The following is a 20,398-nucleotide window of genomic DNA, read 5'->3' as shown; positions in this document are numbered from 1 at the left end:
GTAAATTGAGGTATTTTAAAATCTCATGTAATTTTAAGGCTGGGCACAGTGGTTCATGCCTGTAATCCTAGCACTTTGGGAGGCCGAGGGGGGTGCATCACCTGAGGTCAGGAGTTCAAGACCAGCCTAGCCAACATGGTGAAACCCTGTCTCTACTAAAAGTTCAAAAATCAGCTGGGCATAGTGGTGCATGTGTATTATCCCAGCTACTGGGGAGGCTGCGGCAGGAGAATTTTCTGAGCCTGGGAGGTGGAGGTTGTAGTAAGCCAATATTTTGCCATTGCACTCAGGACGACAGAGTGAGACTCTGTCTCAAAAAAACAAAACAAAAAAACACGTAAATTTGCATGACTGACTTGTTGCTGGAATGACCTGGGTGTTTTTTTTTTTTTTTTGAGACAGTCTGTTGCCCAGGCTGGAGTGCAGTGGCATGATCTTGGCTCACTGTAACCTCCACCTCTCGAGTTCAAGTGATTCTCCTGCCTCAGCCTCCTGAGTAGCTGGGACTACAGGTGCACGCCACCACACCCGGTTAATTTTTGTATTTTTTAGTTGAGATGGGGTTTCGCCATGTCTGGTCTTGAGCTCCTGACCTCCGCTGATCCACCTGCCTCGGCTTCCCAAAGTGCTGGGATTACAAGCGTGAGCCACTGTGCCTGGCCAACTTGGGATTTTCAACACTATATACATTTTGTTTCCATAGGTTTGTGCCCTGAGTAAACTTGTTCACATAAAATAAGTAGATGGGGAATGAACTAGTTAATACAATTCTTTGATCTCCTTTAGTTATGTGCAAGGAATTAGTCATTTGTTATTTTTAGTCAGCTACTGGCTAAGTTGCATTCATTCCTCCTTCATATTTGTTAAAAGACCTGAAAACCAGCTAATTTGTGAAAAGATTTTTTACCTAGTCATACCAGACATGGAATTACTCAGTTTCCTAACTATACCAAGAATGCTTTATCAATATAGCTTTATCAGTGCTATATTTTTCAGATGAGACTGAATGCAGTGGCTCACGCCTGTAATCCCAGCACTTTGGGAGGCTGGGGCAGGCAGATCACTTGAGCTCAAGAGCCTGAGAACAGTTTGGGCAACATAGCAAGACCCTGTCTTTACAAAAATATACCCCCCCAAAAAAACTAGCTGGGTATGGTGGCATGCACCTGTAGTCCCAGCTTACTTGGAAGGCTGAGGTAGGAGAATCACTGAAGCCTGGAAGTCTAGTCTGCAGTGAATTGTGTTTATGCCACTGCACTCCAGCCTGACAGAGCAAGATTCTGTTTCTAAAAATCCATCTCAAAAAAATTTTAAAAAGCAGATTTGAGATTATTACTATGTCCTTCACTTAGACACGTCTTAACTCAGTCTACATAAAAGATTGAGAAAACTTAAAATATTTTTTGTGCAACATTCGTAGGAAATTTAAAAAATTTTTTTTAAGTTGAAAGTATACCTTTGCAGTCAGGCACAGTGGCTCACACCTGTAATCCCAGCACTTTGAGAGGCTGAGGTGGGAGGATCCCTTGAGCCCAGGAGTTCAAGACCAACCTGGGCAACATAGTGAGACCCTGTCTGTACAAAACAATGAAAATACTTGGACATAGTGGTGTGCCTGTAGCCTCAACTGCAAAAGCAAAACAAAGCACACCTTTGCCAACATGCTATTTAAAAATGATTTTATCTTACCATTTGCTTTAAGTATATTTTGTCAAAACCCTGAACCTATAGATTTAACTTTATAGAAAAAAATGTCTACTATAATACCTCATTTAATGGAGTCAGTTCTGTTTTTGGAGACAGGGTCTCACTCTGTCACCCAGGCTGGAGTGCAGTGGCATGATCTCAGCTCACTACATCCTCCGCCTCCTAGACTTAAGTGATCCTCCCACCTCAGCCACCCAACTAGCTGTGACTACAGGTGCGCACCACCATGCCTGGCTAATTTTTTGTATTTTTATTAGAGATGGGGTTTTGCCGTGTTGCCCAGGCTGGTCTCAAACTCATTGGCTCAAGCTATCCACCTGCGTTGGCCTCACAAAGTGCTGGGACTACAGGTATGAGCCGCCACACCCAGCCTGGAGTCAGTTCTTATTGTCAGACCAATTAGTTCAGTCAGACTTTTTTTTTCCAGAAAAAGTCTGACTTTATTTTTTTCTCAACATTTTATTAATATTTTCAAGCACACAGAAAAACTAAAAGAATTATAAAGTGAACACCTGTAATGCCACCTAGATTGAACAATGAACATTTTGTCATGTTTGCCTTATCACATATCTTTTCATTTATTTAGCCCCCTAACCACTTAACTGTTACATCTTATTTTTACTATTTGTTTCAAAGTAAATTGTAGACATTGGTACAGTTTACCCCAAAATCCTTCAGCATGCATATCATTAACTAGTATTCAATACTATATTTGTTTATAACTTTTTTGAGGTAAACTTTATATGCAGTGAAGTGCACAAATTCTAAATGTGTCATTAGATCCATTCTGACTGATGTATCCCCACTCTCATCAAAATAGATACACTGTTAGCATCACCTCAGCTATTTCCCTTGTACCCCTTCCTAATCTACCCCCATGCTTTCTGCCAGAGGCAACCACCTGATTTTTTTCACCATTTATTAGTTTTGTCTGTTCTAAAAATTCAAATAAGTGGAATTATATACATATGTAATTTATGTACGGCGTTTTCCACTCACCATAATTATCTTGTTGCCTGTATTATTCCTTTTTATTGCTGAGTAATGGTATGGTATATGCATGTACTACATTTTGTTCTGTTGATTCTCACATGGACTGAATCCAGGTTTGGGTGATTATGAATAAAGTTGCTATTACTATTCTTGCACAGGTGTTTTATTAGACATACACTTTTACTCCTCTTAGATGAATTCCTAGGAGTAGAATTTCTGGATCGTAGGATAATATGTGTTTAGTTGTGTAAGAAATGGGCAGACCATTTTTCAAAGTAGATGTACCTTTTCTCCCATTGAAAAGGAAGAAAATATATAAGTGTTTTCATAAGTACCAGGTGGATGTACCATTTATGGTAATGAAGCTTTGACAACATCAAATGTTAGCAAGATGTGGTACAGTCTTTAATTTTAGCCATCTAGTAGGTGTGCAGTAGTGTCTCACTGTGGTTTTAACTTGGATTTCTTTGACTAATGATGTTGAGCACTTTTTGAAGTTCTTATTGGCCATTTATATAATCCTTGTGAAGTGCTTTTCAGATTTTGTGACTTTTAACAATTGAGATTTTGTTACTTTTCAGTTATTACTGATTTGTCAGATATGGTTGTGGATATTTTCTCATAGTTTGTGGCTTGCTTAATTATTTTCTTAATGGTATCTTGATGAGCAGAAGTTTTTTATTGTGATAAGATCAGCTTATCAACTTTCTCCATGAACATTGCTTTCTGTACTCTACATAAAGAAATCCTTGTTTCTATGCACTCCCTCTCCACTACCAAGTCATAAAGATAGGTTCTTAGAAAAGCTTTATAGTTTATACTTAGTTTTCACTTTTATGTCTCTGATATCTACTAAATTAAGTTTGTATATAGGTCAAAGTTTATTCCCTCCTCCCCATATGGTGTTTCAGCACCATTTGTTAAAAAGCTCTTCCCCAATGAATTGCTTTAAGTCTGGTATATTGGGATTACACCGATGTGCAGATGGTCCCAGACTTAGGATGGTTCAACTTAGGTTTTTTGACATGATGATGGTGTGAATGCGTATCAACGCATTCAGTTGAAACTGTACTTTGAGTATCCATACGACCTTTCTGTTTTTCTTTTCATTACAGTATTCAATAAATTACATGAGGTGTTCATCACTTTATTATAATACAGGTTTTGTGTTAAATTATTTTGCCCTACTGTAGGCTAGTGTCAGTTTTCTGAGCACAGTTAAAGTAGGCTAGGCTAAGCTATAATGTGCAGTAAATTAGATGTATTTAAATGCATTTTCAGTTTATAATATTTTCAATTTACAATGGGTTTATCAGACCATAACCCCACTGTAGTTGAGGAACATCTGCATATTAATTTTGCGGGTATCACTTTTTAGCACTGTTGAGTCTTCCAGTACATGAACATGGTTTATGATTTTTTTTTTCTTTTTTTTTGAGACCGAGTCTAGCTCTGTCGCTCAGACTGGAGTACAGTAGCACAATCTCGGCTCATTGCAACCTCTCCCCATCCCGGGCTCAAGCAATTCTTCTGCCTCAGCTTCCCAAGTAGCTGGGACTCCCGGCGTATGCCACTGTGCCTGGCTAATGTTTTTTGTATTTTTAGTAGAGACAGTTTCACCATGTTGGCCAGACTGGTCTTGAACTCCTGACCTCAAGTGATCTGCCTGCCTTGGCCTCCCAAATTGCTGGTATTACAGACATGAGTCACCACACCTGGCCTCAGATATTTTCTTTAATCCTCACAAAACACCTAAAAGGTGGCTAGTGTTGCGTCTTTAAAGAAGAAACGATGCTCAGAAAGACACAGTGGCAGACCTGGTGAGCAGAGCAAGGTCTGTCAGTCGTCTAAAGCTGTTGATTTTTCCAGCCTGCCACACTAATGGTTTTAACAGCTATGGCCTCCATTGAGTTGGAGCTAGTGAAGGAATCCTACAATGATAGGGAAAACCTTTATCTGGAAGAAATAACAGATTGAGGAATGTCTGGATAAGGAGGAAGGTGAGGTCTGTGGTGGGGGTTGTGGGTGGGGGTGAGGGTGGAGTTACACTGTGTGTAAAACTCCAAGCTCTTGGATTCATGTAGCCATTTGGTCCTCAATGGGTTTAACAGACCTGTTGCTCAGGCCTGCGTTCTTTCAGCTTGGGGTGGGAGGATTGTGTTAGTTGTATACATCAGTACTGTTCAAACTTTTGAGATCGGGACTGCTTTGTCGCCCAGGCTGGAGTACTGTGGTGCAGTCATGGCTCTCACTGCTGCCTTGAACTCCTGGGCTCAAGCAATCTTACCAGAGTTCTGGGATTATAGGCATAAGCCCCCACACCTGACTGCTCCAACTTTTTTTGCATATATATATATGTTAACTGGGGATCTTGTTAAAATGCAGATCTCAATTCTGTCAGTCTTGGATGGGGCCTGAGAGTATTTATAACAAGCTCCTGGTGATGCTCATATTGCTGGTCTGCCACACTGTATATTGCTACTCAATATGCAGACCACTGTATATTGAGTTGATTCTCTCCTTGTGAGGGGTGGGGGTAATCATATGCACAGTTACCCTGGTTTTAACGGGTGGAGAATGGCTGCTTCTAGACATAGATGCCCTCAGATTGGGGTATGAGGGGATTATATAGATACTTGGTTTAGGGGAGAATAGATACTTAAATATGGATGTTTTTGAAGGAAGCATTATGCTTTGGTAACTAATATGTATGGGTGAAGTCTAAAATATATCCTTAGCTTGAGGGAAGGGTGAACACAGAGAAGCAGGAGAAGAGTAGTCAGGGGGTAGGGGCAGCATCAGTATGGGTGATTCTTGATAGGCCTTTGCAGTGATGAACAAGGCTTTGACAAACACAGATAGGGGGCAAGCAGAATATCTACAGCCAGCAGGAATAACGTGGATGGATGACACAGCAGCAAAGCTTTAAAAAAAGAAATCTCCAAAGGAAGGAGACTGATAATTTTCCCTTCTAGGCTATGCCTGAGTGCCTGTGGACACAGGGTGTACTGCAGGAAGTTCTGAACAGCTATTCCTATGGCAGCATTATTTTCTTGACCCTGCCATGGGAGGTCCCAGGTGGGCATGCTTCCTGTATCTGCTTGCTTCTCCTTGCAACAGCAGAGAACAAGCAGGTGGAGTGCTACCAGCTGAGTCCAGGTGTGAGCAGCCTGCCTGGTGAGTCTGGGCCTGTTGCCCTACCCTCTTTTATGAGGAAGAAGCCCAGTGACCCAGGGCTCATGTTGGAAAAGGACCGATGTGGGAGGAGATGGCAAAGGGGAAATGGTGGAAGCTCCAGAAGCTGAATATTCTTAGACTTTGTTGCTAGAGCTGTGAGTGGCCACAGAAATAAAGCATTGGTCTTGTGCAGCACCTCTGAGAGAGGGCCTGGGCATTGGAGGCATCAGTGGCCCTCACAGCTGCCCTGTATCATTCTCAGGGCTCCTGGAAGGGCAAGAGAAGCAATATTGACAGAGCTAGGTGACTAAGTTTCAGAGTTTGGTGTTTCTAATAGGGCATAACAGTACTTCAGAGACTGTTTCTCTTGGTTTGTCAGACGCTGCTTTGAGAGTGTTTCCTCAGCCTGTACCTATAGTTGCAAGAGGGGAGGGGAGGAGCTGGGCCATAGTATCTGCTCATGACTAATACCCATCTTGTTGGGATGAGGGAGTCTCAGCACAGGGATTATCCTAGTTAGGGCAGGTCTCACTCTGGCATGTGGGTTGTGGGCCATGTCCTACAAGGTGTACCTGGAACAGCCCAGTGACTCTCCCCAACTCTGCCAAAGCTTACCCCCTTTCTCTGTGATAAGCTGCTCTAGACAAGCCTGGAACACCAGGTGTTGTTCCCCAGGGTCCAAGTGTACAGTGTTTTTCTGAAGGTTATCTTGTTCCTCAGTGGTAAACACTGCTGTGTCAGGGTGCTGCTCAGGGGCCTCTTGGAGCACAGATTTTTGCTAGCAGGACTGTGAAGCTTTGCATTGGGCTGCAAAGCCAGGGCTTGAGCCAGCAGCTGGAGAGAGTCCAGGACTAGAGTGTTTTTGGGTTTGGGGGTGGAGAGCAGAGGGAGGGAAAGGGAGGGGCAGGAGGGCAGAGCCACACGAGCAGGCATTCGGCTGCTTTGGCTCTGCTGTCGGCGGAGAGGACTTCAGTCGTTCCTGAGGGCTGCTTGGCCACCATTGCTGGAGACCGAAGGTCGCTGCCTTGCAACCCAGACTTACCGGCACTGCACCGGGACTATTCCAAGTAGCTGTTGTGCTGTCTTTCCCTGGGAGGCAAGTCTCCTCCCTGTCGTCCTCTCCTGCTCCTCCCCCGTTCTGTGAGGGATGATGCCGCTCTCTATTGCACAGCTCAGCCGGCTGATGTCACTGGCAGCGGGAAGCATCAGCAGCCTGATCACATGCTGGCCCAGTCTGTAATGCAGACGGGATAGGGGTGTGTGTGTGAGGGGAGGGGGCCTGTATGGCAACCGCTCTTGACCCAGCGCCCCCAAAAGTGCAGAGGCAGCGTCTGCAGCATCCAGCCAGCTTGGATGTCTGGCCCGTGAGGCTCGGGAAACTATTATTAATAACATTTACTGTTGATAATATTGGGGAAAACAGCCCTTAACTCTGAGGTTTCTGCTGTGCTCCTGTCCAAAGCAGACTTCCAGGACTCTGAAGAAACAGTTACAAGCAGGATGCTTTTCCCAACCTCTGCGCAAGAATCTTCCCGTGGCCTCCCAGATGCAAATGACTTGTGCCTTGGCCTGCAGTCCCTCAGTCTGACAGGCTGGGACCGACCCTGGAGCACCCAGGACTCAGATTCCTCAGCCCAGAGCAGCACACACTCGGGTGAGTGCCAGAGGATGAGTTGGCTGGGGTAAGGGGATGCATGGGGGTGGTGAACGAAGCTATCCACAGCAACAGTTGTTCTGTTCCCCTTTGCATCACTCACTACCATACACACATACAACATGGAGCTATTTTGCAAGAGATGGAAATGCTAGCTGTAAGTGTGGCAGGACAGATGGCTCCACGTAAAGGCAGGCATAGCTCTTCCAGTTACCCTAATAAATTCCCTGGAGTTGTTAGTCTGCACCTGGAGTGGCCATGAGGAGGGTCCCCAAGGTGATGGCCTTATGCAGAAAAGATCCAGCTAACCCCCTGGTGCCCAGGCCTGTCTTGGAGATGATGAAGCAAAACACTTTTAGGTGGGGGAGGGGAAGTTAAGGGGTTGATTACTGGATGATCAAAATTACTCAGTGGTTTTAAAAACCAGAGAGTTATATGAAGAGTGAGTGGTCTCTGAATCATGGCAAGGGAAGGATTTTAATCTCAGATGAGGCTGGATAATGCGCTGGGATATTTGGAATTGACTTAACATAGGGTTCAGAGCATTGATCCTGGAAAGGTGTAGGCAGGGTAAATGGGGTGGGGTAACTCCCAGCTCTAGAACCTTTTTTTTTTCCCTTTGTGTTGAGAGTGACCAGCTGGATAAAAGAAGAACCACTCCTGTTTAGGATCCCTTGTCTTCTTGGTAGGATTCAATGGGGACAAACGAAAGAGACTCCTTGGCAGCCCCCCCTTAAACTGCTTCTGCTTAGACCTTCTGTTACCCATTTATTTCCCTCTTGTGGTACAAGGAGGAGGGTTGCCGAAATGCAAGTTGTGGAGTATTCAGGAAGAAATGTGAACTTAAACACTATAGGTACACTTACAACCTACATATTTTGCTTTATGTAAATTATAATAAAGAGGTATTGGCAGCAGATACTTTAGGAAAATGAAAAGGTGGTAAGGGGCAGTGGGTGGGGAAGGGAGGTGGTGCAGCCATTTGCTGTTGGTGCTGACAGTGGGAAACACCAAGCCTGCTGTCCTTCCCTTCCCTCCCTGGTCCAGGAACCGGCAGCCATGGCAGCAAGGTACTGTCTTGTTGATTTCTGCGGCCTCCACCCTGTTTGGCGCAGGTCTTTTTTTAGAGTGCTTTGCAGAGCCTGGGCCTGTTGTGTCTGTTAGGCATTTTAACGCCCAGTTGTTTTGGTAAAACCCCATTTAGGGGAGGAGTATTGAAATTGTTTTATGTGGTTGTGGATGGGGAGTGCTTTACCTTAAGTAACTACCTCTGGGTTAAGATAGGGTTTCTTGAAGTGCTGTAGCCTTCTGCTGACTCAGGATTTTCCAGAAAGGTCAGTAACTGCCCTGTTCCCCTGGGCAAGGAAGTATCTGAGCAAAAGATAGAAGAGCTCACACAGGAGATGGGTACCTGTCTGTGGGCGGTCAGTGTTTGACCAAGGCACTGTCTTTCACTGGCATCAGGTTGAAGTATAGCCCTTCTTTGGCTCTGATTCTCTAAGCTGCAATGCTCTTTCTGAAATACACTATAGCATTGGGCCCATAGAAATGCAGGTGTGTCCAGCTTAGGGCTTGGAGAGCTTGGTCTGAAAGTTGCTGTGAAATTCAGCTATTAAAAGTAGCTTGAATCTAGTTATAATATCCACAGCTTCTCCACCACCTGAAAGGCCTGTGCTTGTAGCTGTTTGTCTCTGAAATATAAATGGTTTTTCTTTTCCACTTTCCATCCCAAACACTTTAGTGATAAATATTACATGATTTTGTGGACCAGGGAGGGACTGCAGCCTGAGCCTCAGAATTCATAAGGTCCAGAACCAGAGTTGCCCCAAGCGATATGATCTGGCTGTGTAGGCAGGTTAGTGTGGGTATGTTTTCCTTTCTGAGGGTTGAGGACACACCCATCCCTGATCGTCATGTTGCCTTTGGTTTTGGAACTGTGGTGACAGCCACCGCTCTTCTTTCCCTGGGCCTTCTTGGAAAGCCCACATGAGGGTATTACCTCCTGGAGTAGGATGCAGCCCTCCCACCAGCCAGCTGCAGTGCCAGATCGTGCACCCTCACCAGCAATGCGGGAACATGCAGCCCACATTCCAGTGCCTACACTGCCTTTCCGTCTGAAAACCAGCTAGCTCAGTTGCTTCAGTGAGGGAGGAGGCTTCCAACAGCTCTGGGCATTTTCGGAGTTATCCTTGCAGATACCCTGTTACACTGTTGTCTCTCTGTAGAGACAAAGATGCAAGCTTATTCCTTGAGCTCTGCTTGGTGATACATTGCCCGAGGCAGCTATGGCATCACATCTGACCATCTTCTACTATTCTTTTTTTTTTTTTTGAGACGGAGTCTTGCTCCATCGCCCAGGCTGGAGTGCAGTGGCTGGATCTCAGCTCACTGCAAGCTCCGCCTCCCGGGTTCACGCCATTCTCCTGCCTCAGCCTCTGGAGTAGCTGGGACTACAGGCACCCACCACCTCGCCCAGCTAGATTTTTGTATTTTTTAGTAGAGATGGGGTTTCACCATGTTAGGATGGTCTCGATCTCCTGACCTCGTGATCCGCCCGTCTCGGCCTCCCAAAGTGCTGGGATTACAGGCTTGAGCCACCGTACCCGGCTATCTTCTACTATTCTTAAGTAATGAGCAAGGTTGGAGATAGTAGGGCTGTTGGCTAAATTCATTTGGCAAACATTGAGCATTCGTTGTGTGCAGCACTGGAAGTACAACATTGAAATAGATAAAATTGTTACCTTTAAGAATCTCCATAGCTATCAAAGGAAAAGAAATGAAGAAGTATACCAAGTGCTACATGATAGCTGCTATGATAGGGGCTTTCATTTTTTTCCCCTAAGGATTTTCTTCATTGTAACAACCTTTCATTGGATTCTTAGTTTGAGGCTGGTACGTGGATACCATTCTCCAGGGGCCAGAGTACTTCTGCTATCTAGATTTCCTTAGCCTCAGAGTCCTGCAAGAAGACCCTGGAATAAGAGTCTGTTTTTGAGAATTGTACCTGCAAGGTCTGCATGGGCTTGGATGTGGGGTCTTTTTCTTCTAGACTGTGCCTACCCTGAGGCACCATCCCTTGATGGAAAGAAAGCCTTGTGGGGCAAGATGAGTGTTACAGTGCGTTTTTCTCATACCTCAGTGCTACCCTTTCTCATGTCCAGGGCTACCCTTGTCCTGCTTAGCAATGTCTTAAGATCTGTAATGGAACAGAAAGGCTGTGGAAGCTGTCCTCAGTATCCTGGAATGGGGGATGGAGTGACTAATAACCACCATTTATCGACTACTTTTTGTGCTAAGTACATCACATGATTTTAATGCTTGCACAGAGGAGCAAGTAGGCTCACAGAGGTTACAAAATGCCCAAAGTGACATAACTACTGGAAGACTCAGAATTCTAACTCAGGTCTCTGTTTACAAAACTCATATGCTTCCTGTTACACCTGTGGTCCTATTAGCAGAACCCTAACATATTGGGTGAGAAAACTTAAAGTAACCATATACTACTACACGGGCTAGTCAGCTAGAGGTGATGTGCACCCTTGATGAGATCTCTGAAGGCGAGGGCAAATGGTAGACAGTTCCAGCCCCATCTTGATCCCTGAGTCGCAGCTCATCAGCGGTACCACCCGCTGGATTTGTCTTCCTGCCTTCCCCCTTGTGACTCTTCTGTGTGCAGCGTTATTCAGCAGAAGAGTGAGGTGACTGAGACTACTTTGGGGGATCTGGAAACAATTACTCTCTTAATGATGCCTTGTACAGAAGCCCAGTGGGCAGACCAGATGTGTAGTCTAAGGATGCCAGAAGGCATGTCTGTTTTCTCCCACTCCCCTTTAGAAGTCCCTTGAGGACTAACTTGTTCACACTTTAGTTTTCTTTTCTTTTCTTTTTTTTTTTTTTTTTTTTGAGATGGAGTCTCACTCTGTCACCCAAGCTGGAGTGCAGTGGCACGATCTCAGCTCACTGCAACCTCTGCCTCCTGGGTTCAAGCAGTTCTCTGCCTGAGCCTCCCAAGAAGCTGGGATTGTAGGCGCCTGCCACCACGCCCAGCTAATTTTTGTATTTTTTTTTTTAAGTAGAGATGGGGTTTCACCATCTTGGCCAGGCAGGTCTTGAACTCCTGACCTTGTGATCCACCCGCCTCGGCCTCCCAAAATGCTGGGATTACAGGTGTGAGCCACCGTGCCCGACCCCACACTCTGGTTTTTACCCTAACTGCTAATCAGTGAATGGAATGTTTCCTGTGCTGTGTCACTTGCAGGCTCCCCATTGATCTGCAGGCTAGATCAGCCTAAGATGAGCCGGGAGTCTTCAGCAGTTTTCATCTGAAGCTTCTTCCAAACAACCATTCTGAGGTGACATTCAGAACGGGGTTAGGTTTCTCCTGTGTGGAACATGGACTTCCTCGGCCCAACCAAGGTGTCTTGTAAATCTTCCTCAACTCCCAGTTCTCCACTACTGTATTCCCAGCAGTAGAATAGTGCTTGGCTAATGGCTAATACATATTTTTTGAATGAGTGATGGTGCTGAGCCAGTGTTTAATCCTGGGTGTTTTTTCACTGCAGAGTTCAGACAAGGTCTCTCCCATTCTTCTGCCTCCCACTTGTGTTGATATAGTTGGATGGACAAATTTTTCAAAGATCAGTATCTTGGACCCTGTAGCTTCTAGGGGACGGTGATGTAGTTATACAAAGTTTTCATCATACAGTGAAGGATGAGCTCTATCGTGGAGTCAAGTAGTCTATTTGGGAAAGCTTTCAGTGCAGAGAGGAGGGAGAACCTGGGAAGCAGTGTGGCCAGGGAGGACTCCTAGGTGAGAAAGAAGTTGAGGTGGTTAGTAACAGGGGCAGGATGTGTGCTGACCTTACAAGGGACATGAATATGTCTTCTCTGCAGGTAATGGAACTTGCCTGATGATCAAGACTGCGAATTATACTGGGGAGAAAGGCTGGGTTTGTCACTAATTTGAACTTGTGGGATCCACAGTCGGAGGGGGAAGTCCACACTGATTACTGCCACAGTAGAGATATAGTATAGAGTTGCAGATGTGGGGTCACAGGCAGAGTGGTCTGTTTTCATACCTGGAATGAATGCTACTCTCCCCTCTTCCTGTTCCATCAGAGAGATCCTGAGCGAGCAACCTAGAACCAAGGATGGTGATAGAGAAGAAGGGTTCCAGGTGTACGGCCTTATATCACAGGCTAGAAATAATGGCTCCCGGTCTGGATTTTCCCCATTAGATTTTTTTCCCCATTAGACTATTCCCATTAGATAACAAGCATCTGACTGTCATGTCTTGGGGCTAGTCTCTCCTTCAGCTAAGCTAAAGCTCAGACGGTCTTATAATGCAGGCATTCACTGCCAGGCCCTTGTTGCCATTGCTAATGCTACCATCGCACTCCAGGTGCCTTTGTACTCTTGGGGAAGGCTTCCAAAAATTCGAACAGTGACTCAGCTGTAAAACCGACAGGAGTTGGCATAGAAGGGTGAAAGTAGAGAAAGTTAACAATCAGTCTAAAAATATTACTGCTGATTTGGTCTCTTATGCCCTCTGAGGTAGCATTAATGAACTGGAACCCTCTGCCAGGTCCTCTCCTCCCCATGACTTCCCTGAGAGATGTCTGTAGCTGATTTCCTGCCAGCATGTGAGTGGGGATGGGTACCTCTGTTCTAGGAAGAGCACTATGTCTTACCCATTTCTAGAAGATAGGGATTTGCTGGACACTTGGACACCAGAGCTGGAGGCACTTGATAAAATCTTAGACTTTCCATGATCCCTTGTGTTCTGGAGGCCAGGAGAGAACAGAGCAAAGAGATCAGGGTCTTGGCCATTATTGGAGGTTGACTCTAGGACATCTTACCACCCCTCCTCGTCCTCTAATCCATCTAGGTTAATACTTGACATTTGGACTTACGAAGTGTGCCCCAGGATGGGGAGTGGACTTTGAGATGAGACACTGGCCTGCTTTATAAGGGACCTGTCATTTCCACTGGATTTGTTTGTGTGGCTTAAAGAGAATGCCTTTCCAGTTAGGTATGCTCGTGGCTTTGAATATAAATGGGAACAGTCTAACGCTAGCTATTTTGCTCCTTTCCTTCTGACTCCCAGCTGGTGGAATCGGTGCTGCTTACTCAGCAACCCTACATAGGGCAAGTATGGTCTCATGAGCTGGGAGCAAGACAGGTTTTCTTTCTTGAAATGAGGTCCCCCCACTTCGCTTTATCTTTGCTGCTTTCCTTCCATTGTCTTTGCTGCTTTCCTTCTGTAGATACTCAGAGAACTGCCTGGCCAGACCCTATAGAGGTACAATCAGGTCACTCTAGGGCATCTGACCATGGGTGGCAGTTTCCACAAAATTCACTTGTTCTGTGGCTTGAAGGAAATATCAAACCAGCTGACAAGTTCTAGGCCTCTTGTCTTCTCGGTATCTTCTAGTCAAACTTACAGTATATCCCTTCTGATTGAATATTTGCAGGAAACTGAGCATTGCCCCTTTCTGAGCCATGAATCCAAGTCCTTTCCCTGTTTTTCTACGTGGTTGGTATATAATTCAGTGAGACACTCTTCCTTGCTCCTGTACTTGAATGTAGGAGTGTATTGCAGTGGCCCTAAAGATTCCAGGAGGAATTGATTAGGACAGAGTGATTTCCACCCTGCCCCTCAAGCAGAGGTGCTTTCTTCAACCTTTTTCTCTTTGAAGAAATTGAGACTCAGGGAAGAAGTACTGTCGCAGATGTGATGTGGTGAGTCACTGTGGTTTTCTAAACCTCTGTTTTGGTGATGGGCTGGGTAGGGATGAGTTAAAGTTTATTCCCCTAAATCTGCATTACACTCTAAGTCAACATTGTGTCCTTAGGCTGGGCGCAGTGGCTCACGCCTATAATTCCAGCACTTTGGGAGGCCGAGGTGGGCAGTTCACAAGGTCAGGAGATCGAGACCATCCTGGCTAACATGGTGAAACCCCATCTCTACTAAAAATACAAAAAAAAAAAAAAAAATTAGCCGAGTGTGGTGGCAGTTGCCTGTCACTGGGAGGCTGAGATGGCAGGTTGAGACTGCAGTGAGCTGTAATTGTGCACCTGCGCAGTAGCTTGGGTTACAGAGGGAGACCCTTGCTCAAAAAAAAAAGAATAGCAATGATCTTACATACATTCGTACGTAACAAAACAGTTAACTTTAGTCAATTTAAAGTTGATACACTACTTTGATTAAACTGTCATTCATATTCCAATTTTGTCAAGAGACGCAGTAATGTCCTTAAATCCTTAATAACATTTTTCTCTTTGTGCTCTAAGTAGGCCCTTGCTCCTTTTGGTTTTGCTCAGTACGAGCTTACAAAGTCCCTTGGGTTGTCTTGAATGTTTTTCACAATGATCAGCTTGTTTTGGCTATCACTTTTCCTGAAACTATGATGATCCTTACCACTCTTTTTTTATACTCTTACTCATTCTTGGTTACTCTGTCTGTCTTGCCTCTCTGTATTGTCCTCCACTCCTACCCAGTGTTTTCAGAGAGTAAATGTCCTATGTAGCCATGTTGATTTCTTTATCTGATGCCTTTTTTTTTCTCTTAAGTATATTTACCATTTTAGTGTGAGAACTGTATTTAAATTATAACCTCTAGTCTTTTTTTTTTGAGACAGGATTTTGCCCTGTTGCCCAGCCTGGAGTGCAGTGGCCCGATCATGGCTCACTGCAGCCTCAACCTCCTAGGCTCAAGTGATCCTCCTGTCTCAGCCTCCTGAGTAACTGGGACTGTCAGTGCATGCCATAATGCCTGTCTGATTTATTTTTTTAGAGACAGGCCTTGCTGTGTTGCCCAGGGTGGTCTTGAACTCCTGACCTCAAGCAGTCCTCCTGCCTCAGTCCCCCAAGGTGCTGGTATTACAGGCGTGAACCACTGCACTCGGCCATAACCTCCAGTCTTTAAGTCAGAGGAAATAATTATATATGAAAGATGTTTGGGTGTGAAAAGGCAATTGATTAGGAATTTGAAGTAGCAAGCCTTGGGTTTGTATGGGTCAGTGCTTCTCAAACTTAATGTGTATACACATCTCCTGGGGATCTTTTAAAAATGCAGATTCTGATTCAGGTCTGGGGTGGGACCCAAAATGCATTTTTAATGAGTTCCTGTAGTGGCAAGGCCCTAGATAAGATTTAAGACCCTAATACTCTAGGTCCTAAAGCAGGGACTTCTGGTAGGCAAGATCACTAGTCTGTGGTCTTACAGGATTCAGACAAAGGAAAGGTGCTGAGGAACGTGAAGACAAACAGATGTGGAGTTCTAAAGATTAAAAAAAAAAAAAAAAAAAGTAGCTAGTGACTGGTACTTGGAGTGGGAAAGAATCCAGTCTCTGTCACTCATTAGCTGTTACTTTTACAGACTGACTGCCCCAAGTCTTGGTTTCCTTTTGTTAGGATACAGTAATAATAGCCACTTCTTAGGATTTGGTGAAGACTGTTTACCTAAAGTGCTTCTAACACAGTGTTTGGCACACCACATGCTAGACGTTCAGTAAGTTGTTAGAAGCTTAACTGAACCTGGTCCAGATTGCAGAACAGATGAATGATCATGAATTGTGAACACTTAAGGAAGTAGAGTTTGTTAGTGACCAACTTGGGTTGTCATGCCATTTTCTACTTAGGTTTATTGCTAGATTAGAGGATCACTACAGAGATAATTCCTAGTTTTGGTACAGGAATTTGACAAAGCCTCAAGATATCTTCGTAGGCACAGTAGAGAACTTTCAAGTTGGTGGAGGCAGATGGGTTTGTGGCTGGTGAAACAGGTGTACCAACACAATAGTGAATACAAATTGATGTGAATGAGAAAAGGGCTCTGTAGTGCTTACCATGTTGCTTTTTTGACTCTTTCCAAAATACCTTTTAGAAATAAACCTTGGGTGAGGACAGTTACCAGAGCCCATATTTGCCATCTTTGGTGTTTTCAGACACAAGCCTTTGGGGCAGCATCCCTTCTTGAGTATTTTTTCTGGCATTCTGCTTTATGCTGTTTCCCCCTTGGCAACTCTCAGAGTTCTCTGCTGTGCCACTTGAAACTCCCCTTTTCCTGGGTTAACAAAACTGGCCTCCTTCTTGTTACTGGTGCTTTAGCTGAAGACTTTTCCTTTAAGATGCTGCTATGCCAAGTAGAGCCTACTCATTTTCCCAGGTCTCTGAAAATCTCAGTGTTTAACTCCAGGCCCAGTTATCACCATAGGTCTCTTTAGTGTCCACATGAATGACTTACCTAATATTTCAAACTTCCCACATTCTAAGTCAGCCGTGTCTAGTTCCATACTCTGGACCTTGACATCCTCAGAGCTCTTAATCTTCACTGTCCCACCTCTTCGTGTTTATCTTGTCTGCCACCCTCATTCTTCTTACCAGCCTATTGAAAACACTGATTTTCCATTTATTTGCTCCCAATCTATTGACTTTGTTCTGTCTTTAGCCTATGATGCACAACCCATTCTTCATTTCCTTTGTTGCTGTTATTATCAACTCTGTTGTCCCATTTATTCCTTCATACCCCGTTGGGGGAACAAAATCATAGCTCTGGATGGCTCCAGTGTCCATCCAGGTATCTGAGCTCTGCTGGAGAAAATCCTTTAAGTCCAACTTAGTTTTCTCTTTGCTAGGCGCTGGTTCCTGCTGGTACTTTTCCTTAGTTTCCCTGGTCAGCCTTCTTTGCTATCCACACAATAGCTCTGCAGATGGCCTTTTCCGTGTCTCTCAGTTACCCTTAAGATAAAATCAAGCTGGGTGCAGTGGCTCATGCCTGTAATCCTAGGACTTTGTGAGGCTGAGACAAGAGGATTGCTTGAGCTCAGGTGTTTGAGACCAGCCTGGGCAACATAGTGAGACCCTACCTCTACTAAACATTTTTTAAAAATCAACCGGATGTGGTAGATATTACATGCCTGTAGTCCCAGCCATTCTAGAGGCTGAGATGGAAAGATTGCTTGAGCCCAGGAAGATTGAGGTTGAAGTGAGCCACTGCACTCCAGCCTGGGGAACAGAACTAGGCCCTGTCTCAAAAAAACAAATGACAATAAGATAAAATGGAAACTCTTTAACTTAGTTGTCAGGATTCTCTGTGATTTGAATTGTTACCTCACTGTTCATCACCCTAACTTGTTTTTGTGAAATGTGGAAAAGGATGAGGCCCTCTGGGGCATTGGTACCACTTTTAAGACCGATGCATATGATCTGTTGATTTTTCACAGTGCCTCTTTGCCAGTCTTTGCAGCATTAGGGTGGAACCTTGAATAAAATCTTCTCATATTCTGCCTTCTTAGGGCATGGACTCTACAGACTTTGATTTTCGATTTCTTTCAGGCAGGAGTTTGTCAAGGAATTTATTTTTATTTTTTAGACAAGAGTCTTGCTCTGTTGCCCAGGCTGGAGTGCAGTGGTACAATCTCGGCTCACTGCAACCTCTGCCTCCTAGGTTCAAGCAATCCTTGTGCCTCAGCTTCCCGAGCAGCTGGGATTATAGGCGTGCACCACCATGCCTGGCTAATTTTTGTATTTTTAGTAGAGATGGGGTTTCACCATGTTAGGCAGGCTGGTTTCAAACTCCTGACCTCAGGTGATCCACCTGCCTCAGCCTCCCAAAGTTCTGGGATTACAGGAGTGAGCCACCACACCCAGCCAAAGGATTATTTGAGAAGTTTGTCAAGGTTATCAATCCAAGCATTTTGAGACACTTAGTTTTAGCATACAGTTAAATGCTAGAGCTTTGAAAACTGCTTCAAAAGGCAATTTCAAAGTTAGGAATGTTTCCTCGAAAAGCAAAATGCTAAATTAACTCCTTGGTGGATGTGATGTGGCTCCACCCCACCCACATCCCACAACATACATATTAGACTGGCTAGATATAAAAAGACTGACCAAACCAGGTGTTGGCCAGGTTGTAGAGGCACTGAAACTCTCATCACTGCTGGTGGGAATGTAAAATGGTATAGTTCCATCTACTTGGAAAACAGTATTATGGCAGTCTCTTTAAAAATTAAAGCTATTTTTACCACAAAATAATAACTAGATAAATAGATATATCTATAGTTTCCCCTGTGTTAAATGTTAAGAATACACCTACCATGTCTTATCCAAAAGGGGAGGTTATATACCTAAAGGAGAGTGGGCTGGTCTGGTCCCATATTAACAGATTTTTGGGATCTTGTGCATATATTCCATCAGTGGCATGTGTGTCTGGTACCCTGAAAGCATGCATTGATTTTGATTTCAGTCTTGAGAGGTTTATTCCTGCTTCTTGGGACTCCAGCTCCAGACAAGCATTCAAACTGACTTAGAGGCCTGGGAGGAAGTCAGCTCTGGGTGACCTGTGTTTCATTTCATTGCTAGTCAGGGCTGAAGTGGGGCCAATCAGAGCCAGTTATTGAGCACTTACACATATTATTTTGGTTTTACCTCAGCCATTTTGAGGTGAATGTTCTCATTCTTCAGATGAAAAAAAAAACAAAAAAACCCCTTCAAATTAAGTCTTCTTTCCTAGATTTAGCACACCCATAGCTCCATGCCAAAGCCCTTTTATTAACCTCATCCTCATAGATAGAGGGTGTGCTTTGCTTAGGTTCCCCAAGGCCAAGTGTGGAAAATGTTGCTCTTTTTTTTTCATGTTTCATGTTTAAATATTTATTATGTGCTGGGTGCTACTGTGCTGAGCTCTTTCCATCTGGTATCTGATTATTGAGCTGTCCTAACAATGTTATGAAATAGTTGATACTCCACCCTAGATGCCAGTGAGAAAATAGAGGGTCAGAGAAGCTAAGTGAGCTTTCCAGAGCTCACAGACATATACAAGAGGTGTCAGACACAGGACTTGATCCCAAGCTTGTCTTAAGTCAAAGAATGGGCATGACATTCTGCTTCCATCCTAAACATTTCAAGTTCAGGGGTACATTGAAGAGAATCTGTATATGTTAGAAGTTTGCATAAGTGAACCTCTCACATGAGGTGGTATGCTTATGCTATACCAGATTTCTGGGGTGTGGCCTGAAATTCTATATTATAGCATTAGAAAGGTGGGAATTCTTCTAATAAACAAACTGGCAGCAGTAAAGATGAAGTATGGTTTGGGATTTCTGACTGTGCTGTAGGTGTATCCAGGCATTAATAGCAGCTGTGACCAGGGTCCCCAGTGACAGTTTCCCAAATGCTGGCATTGACCTTTAAGCCTGGGTAGTAGAACCCAGCAGTTTTGCTGCTACTGTAACAGCAGGAACTCTGGTCTTCAGTCAGCCTGTAACTTCCTCTAACAGGGCCCTTGTGGCCAGGTCTCAGAGCTGGATATATATCTGTTCATTATATTGTGTTTTGCTGGCATGCTTTTAGTGGTCTTGCCTTTGGTATCTCTTGTTGGGTGGCTGTAGGAGAAGAAAGAGGCTGTTGGCTGCAAAGAAAACTAAGAGGTCATGAGGTTTCCTTTTTTGTCCTCCTAGTACTGAGCATGCTCCATAACCCACTGGGAAATGTCCTAGGAAAACCCCCCTTGAGCTTCCTGCCTCTGGATCCCCTTGGGTCTGACTTGGTGGACAAGTTTCCGGCACCCTCAGTTAGAGGATCACGCCTGGACACCCGGCCCATCCTGGACTCTCGATCTAGCAGCCCCTCTGACTCAGACACCAGTGGCTTCAGCTCTGGATCAGATCATCTCTCAGATTTGATTGTATGTAACTCATTTGGGAAAGGGGGGTTGTGGGTGGAGTTGCCTGTGTGTGTCCAAGGGGAAGGAGGGTACAATATCTATGGGATGCCTGTCCCCTGGAATGCAGGCTAGGAGATGGGATGAGGCGAGGAGTGGAGACCGTTGTGGACATTTGTAGAGTTCTCATCCTTAACAGAAAA

The 20,398-nt window shown here is 44.6% G+C and overlaps 1 protein-coding gene across 6 annotated transcripts in view; it reads left to right on the top strand.

Moving 5' to 3' along the window:
- The window catches only part of CPEB1 (cytoplasmic polyadenylation element binding protein 1), a 100,694-nt gene that overhangs the window by 65,495 nt on the left and 14,801 nt on the right, over positions 1-20,398 (top strand). For 3 of the 6 annotated variants that reach the window (XM_033190953.1, XM_033190955.1, XM_033190951.1), the window contains exons 3-4: positions 7,343-7,531; positions 19,993-20,219. In XM_033190953.1, the coding sequence (XP_033046844.1) occupies positions 7,343-7,531; positions 19,993-20,219 (416 nt within the window). Of the gene's footprint in view, positions 1-6,987; positions 7,532-19,992; positions 20,220-20,398 lie in introns of those variants that run through there. The other 3 variants (XM_033190952.1, XM_033190950.1, XM_033190956.1) reach the window with 2 other exon arrangements.

Source organism: Trachypithecus francoisi, unplaced genomic scaffold (genome assembly GCF_009764315.1).
Source record: "Trachypithecus francoisi isolate TF-2019V2 unplaced genomic scaffold, Tfra_2.0 Lachesis_group3, whole genome shotgun sequence".
Lineage (NCBI taxonomy): Eukaryota > Metazoa > Chordata > Mammalia > Primates > Cercopithecidae > Trachypithecus > Trachypithecus francoisi.
This window is presented reverse-complemented; position numbering and strand designations above follow the sequence as displayed.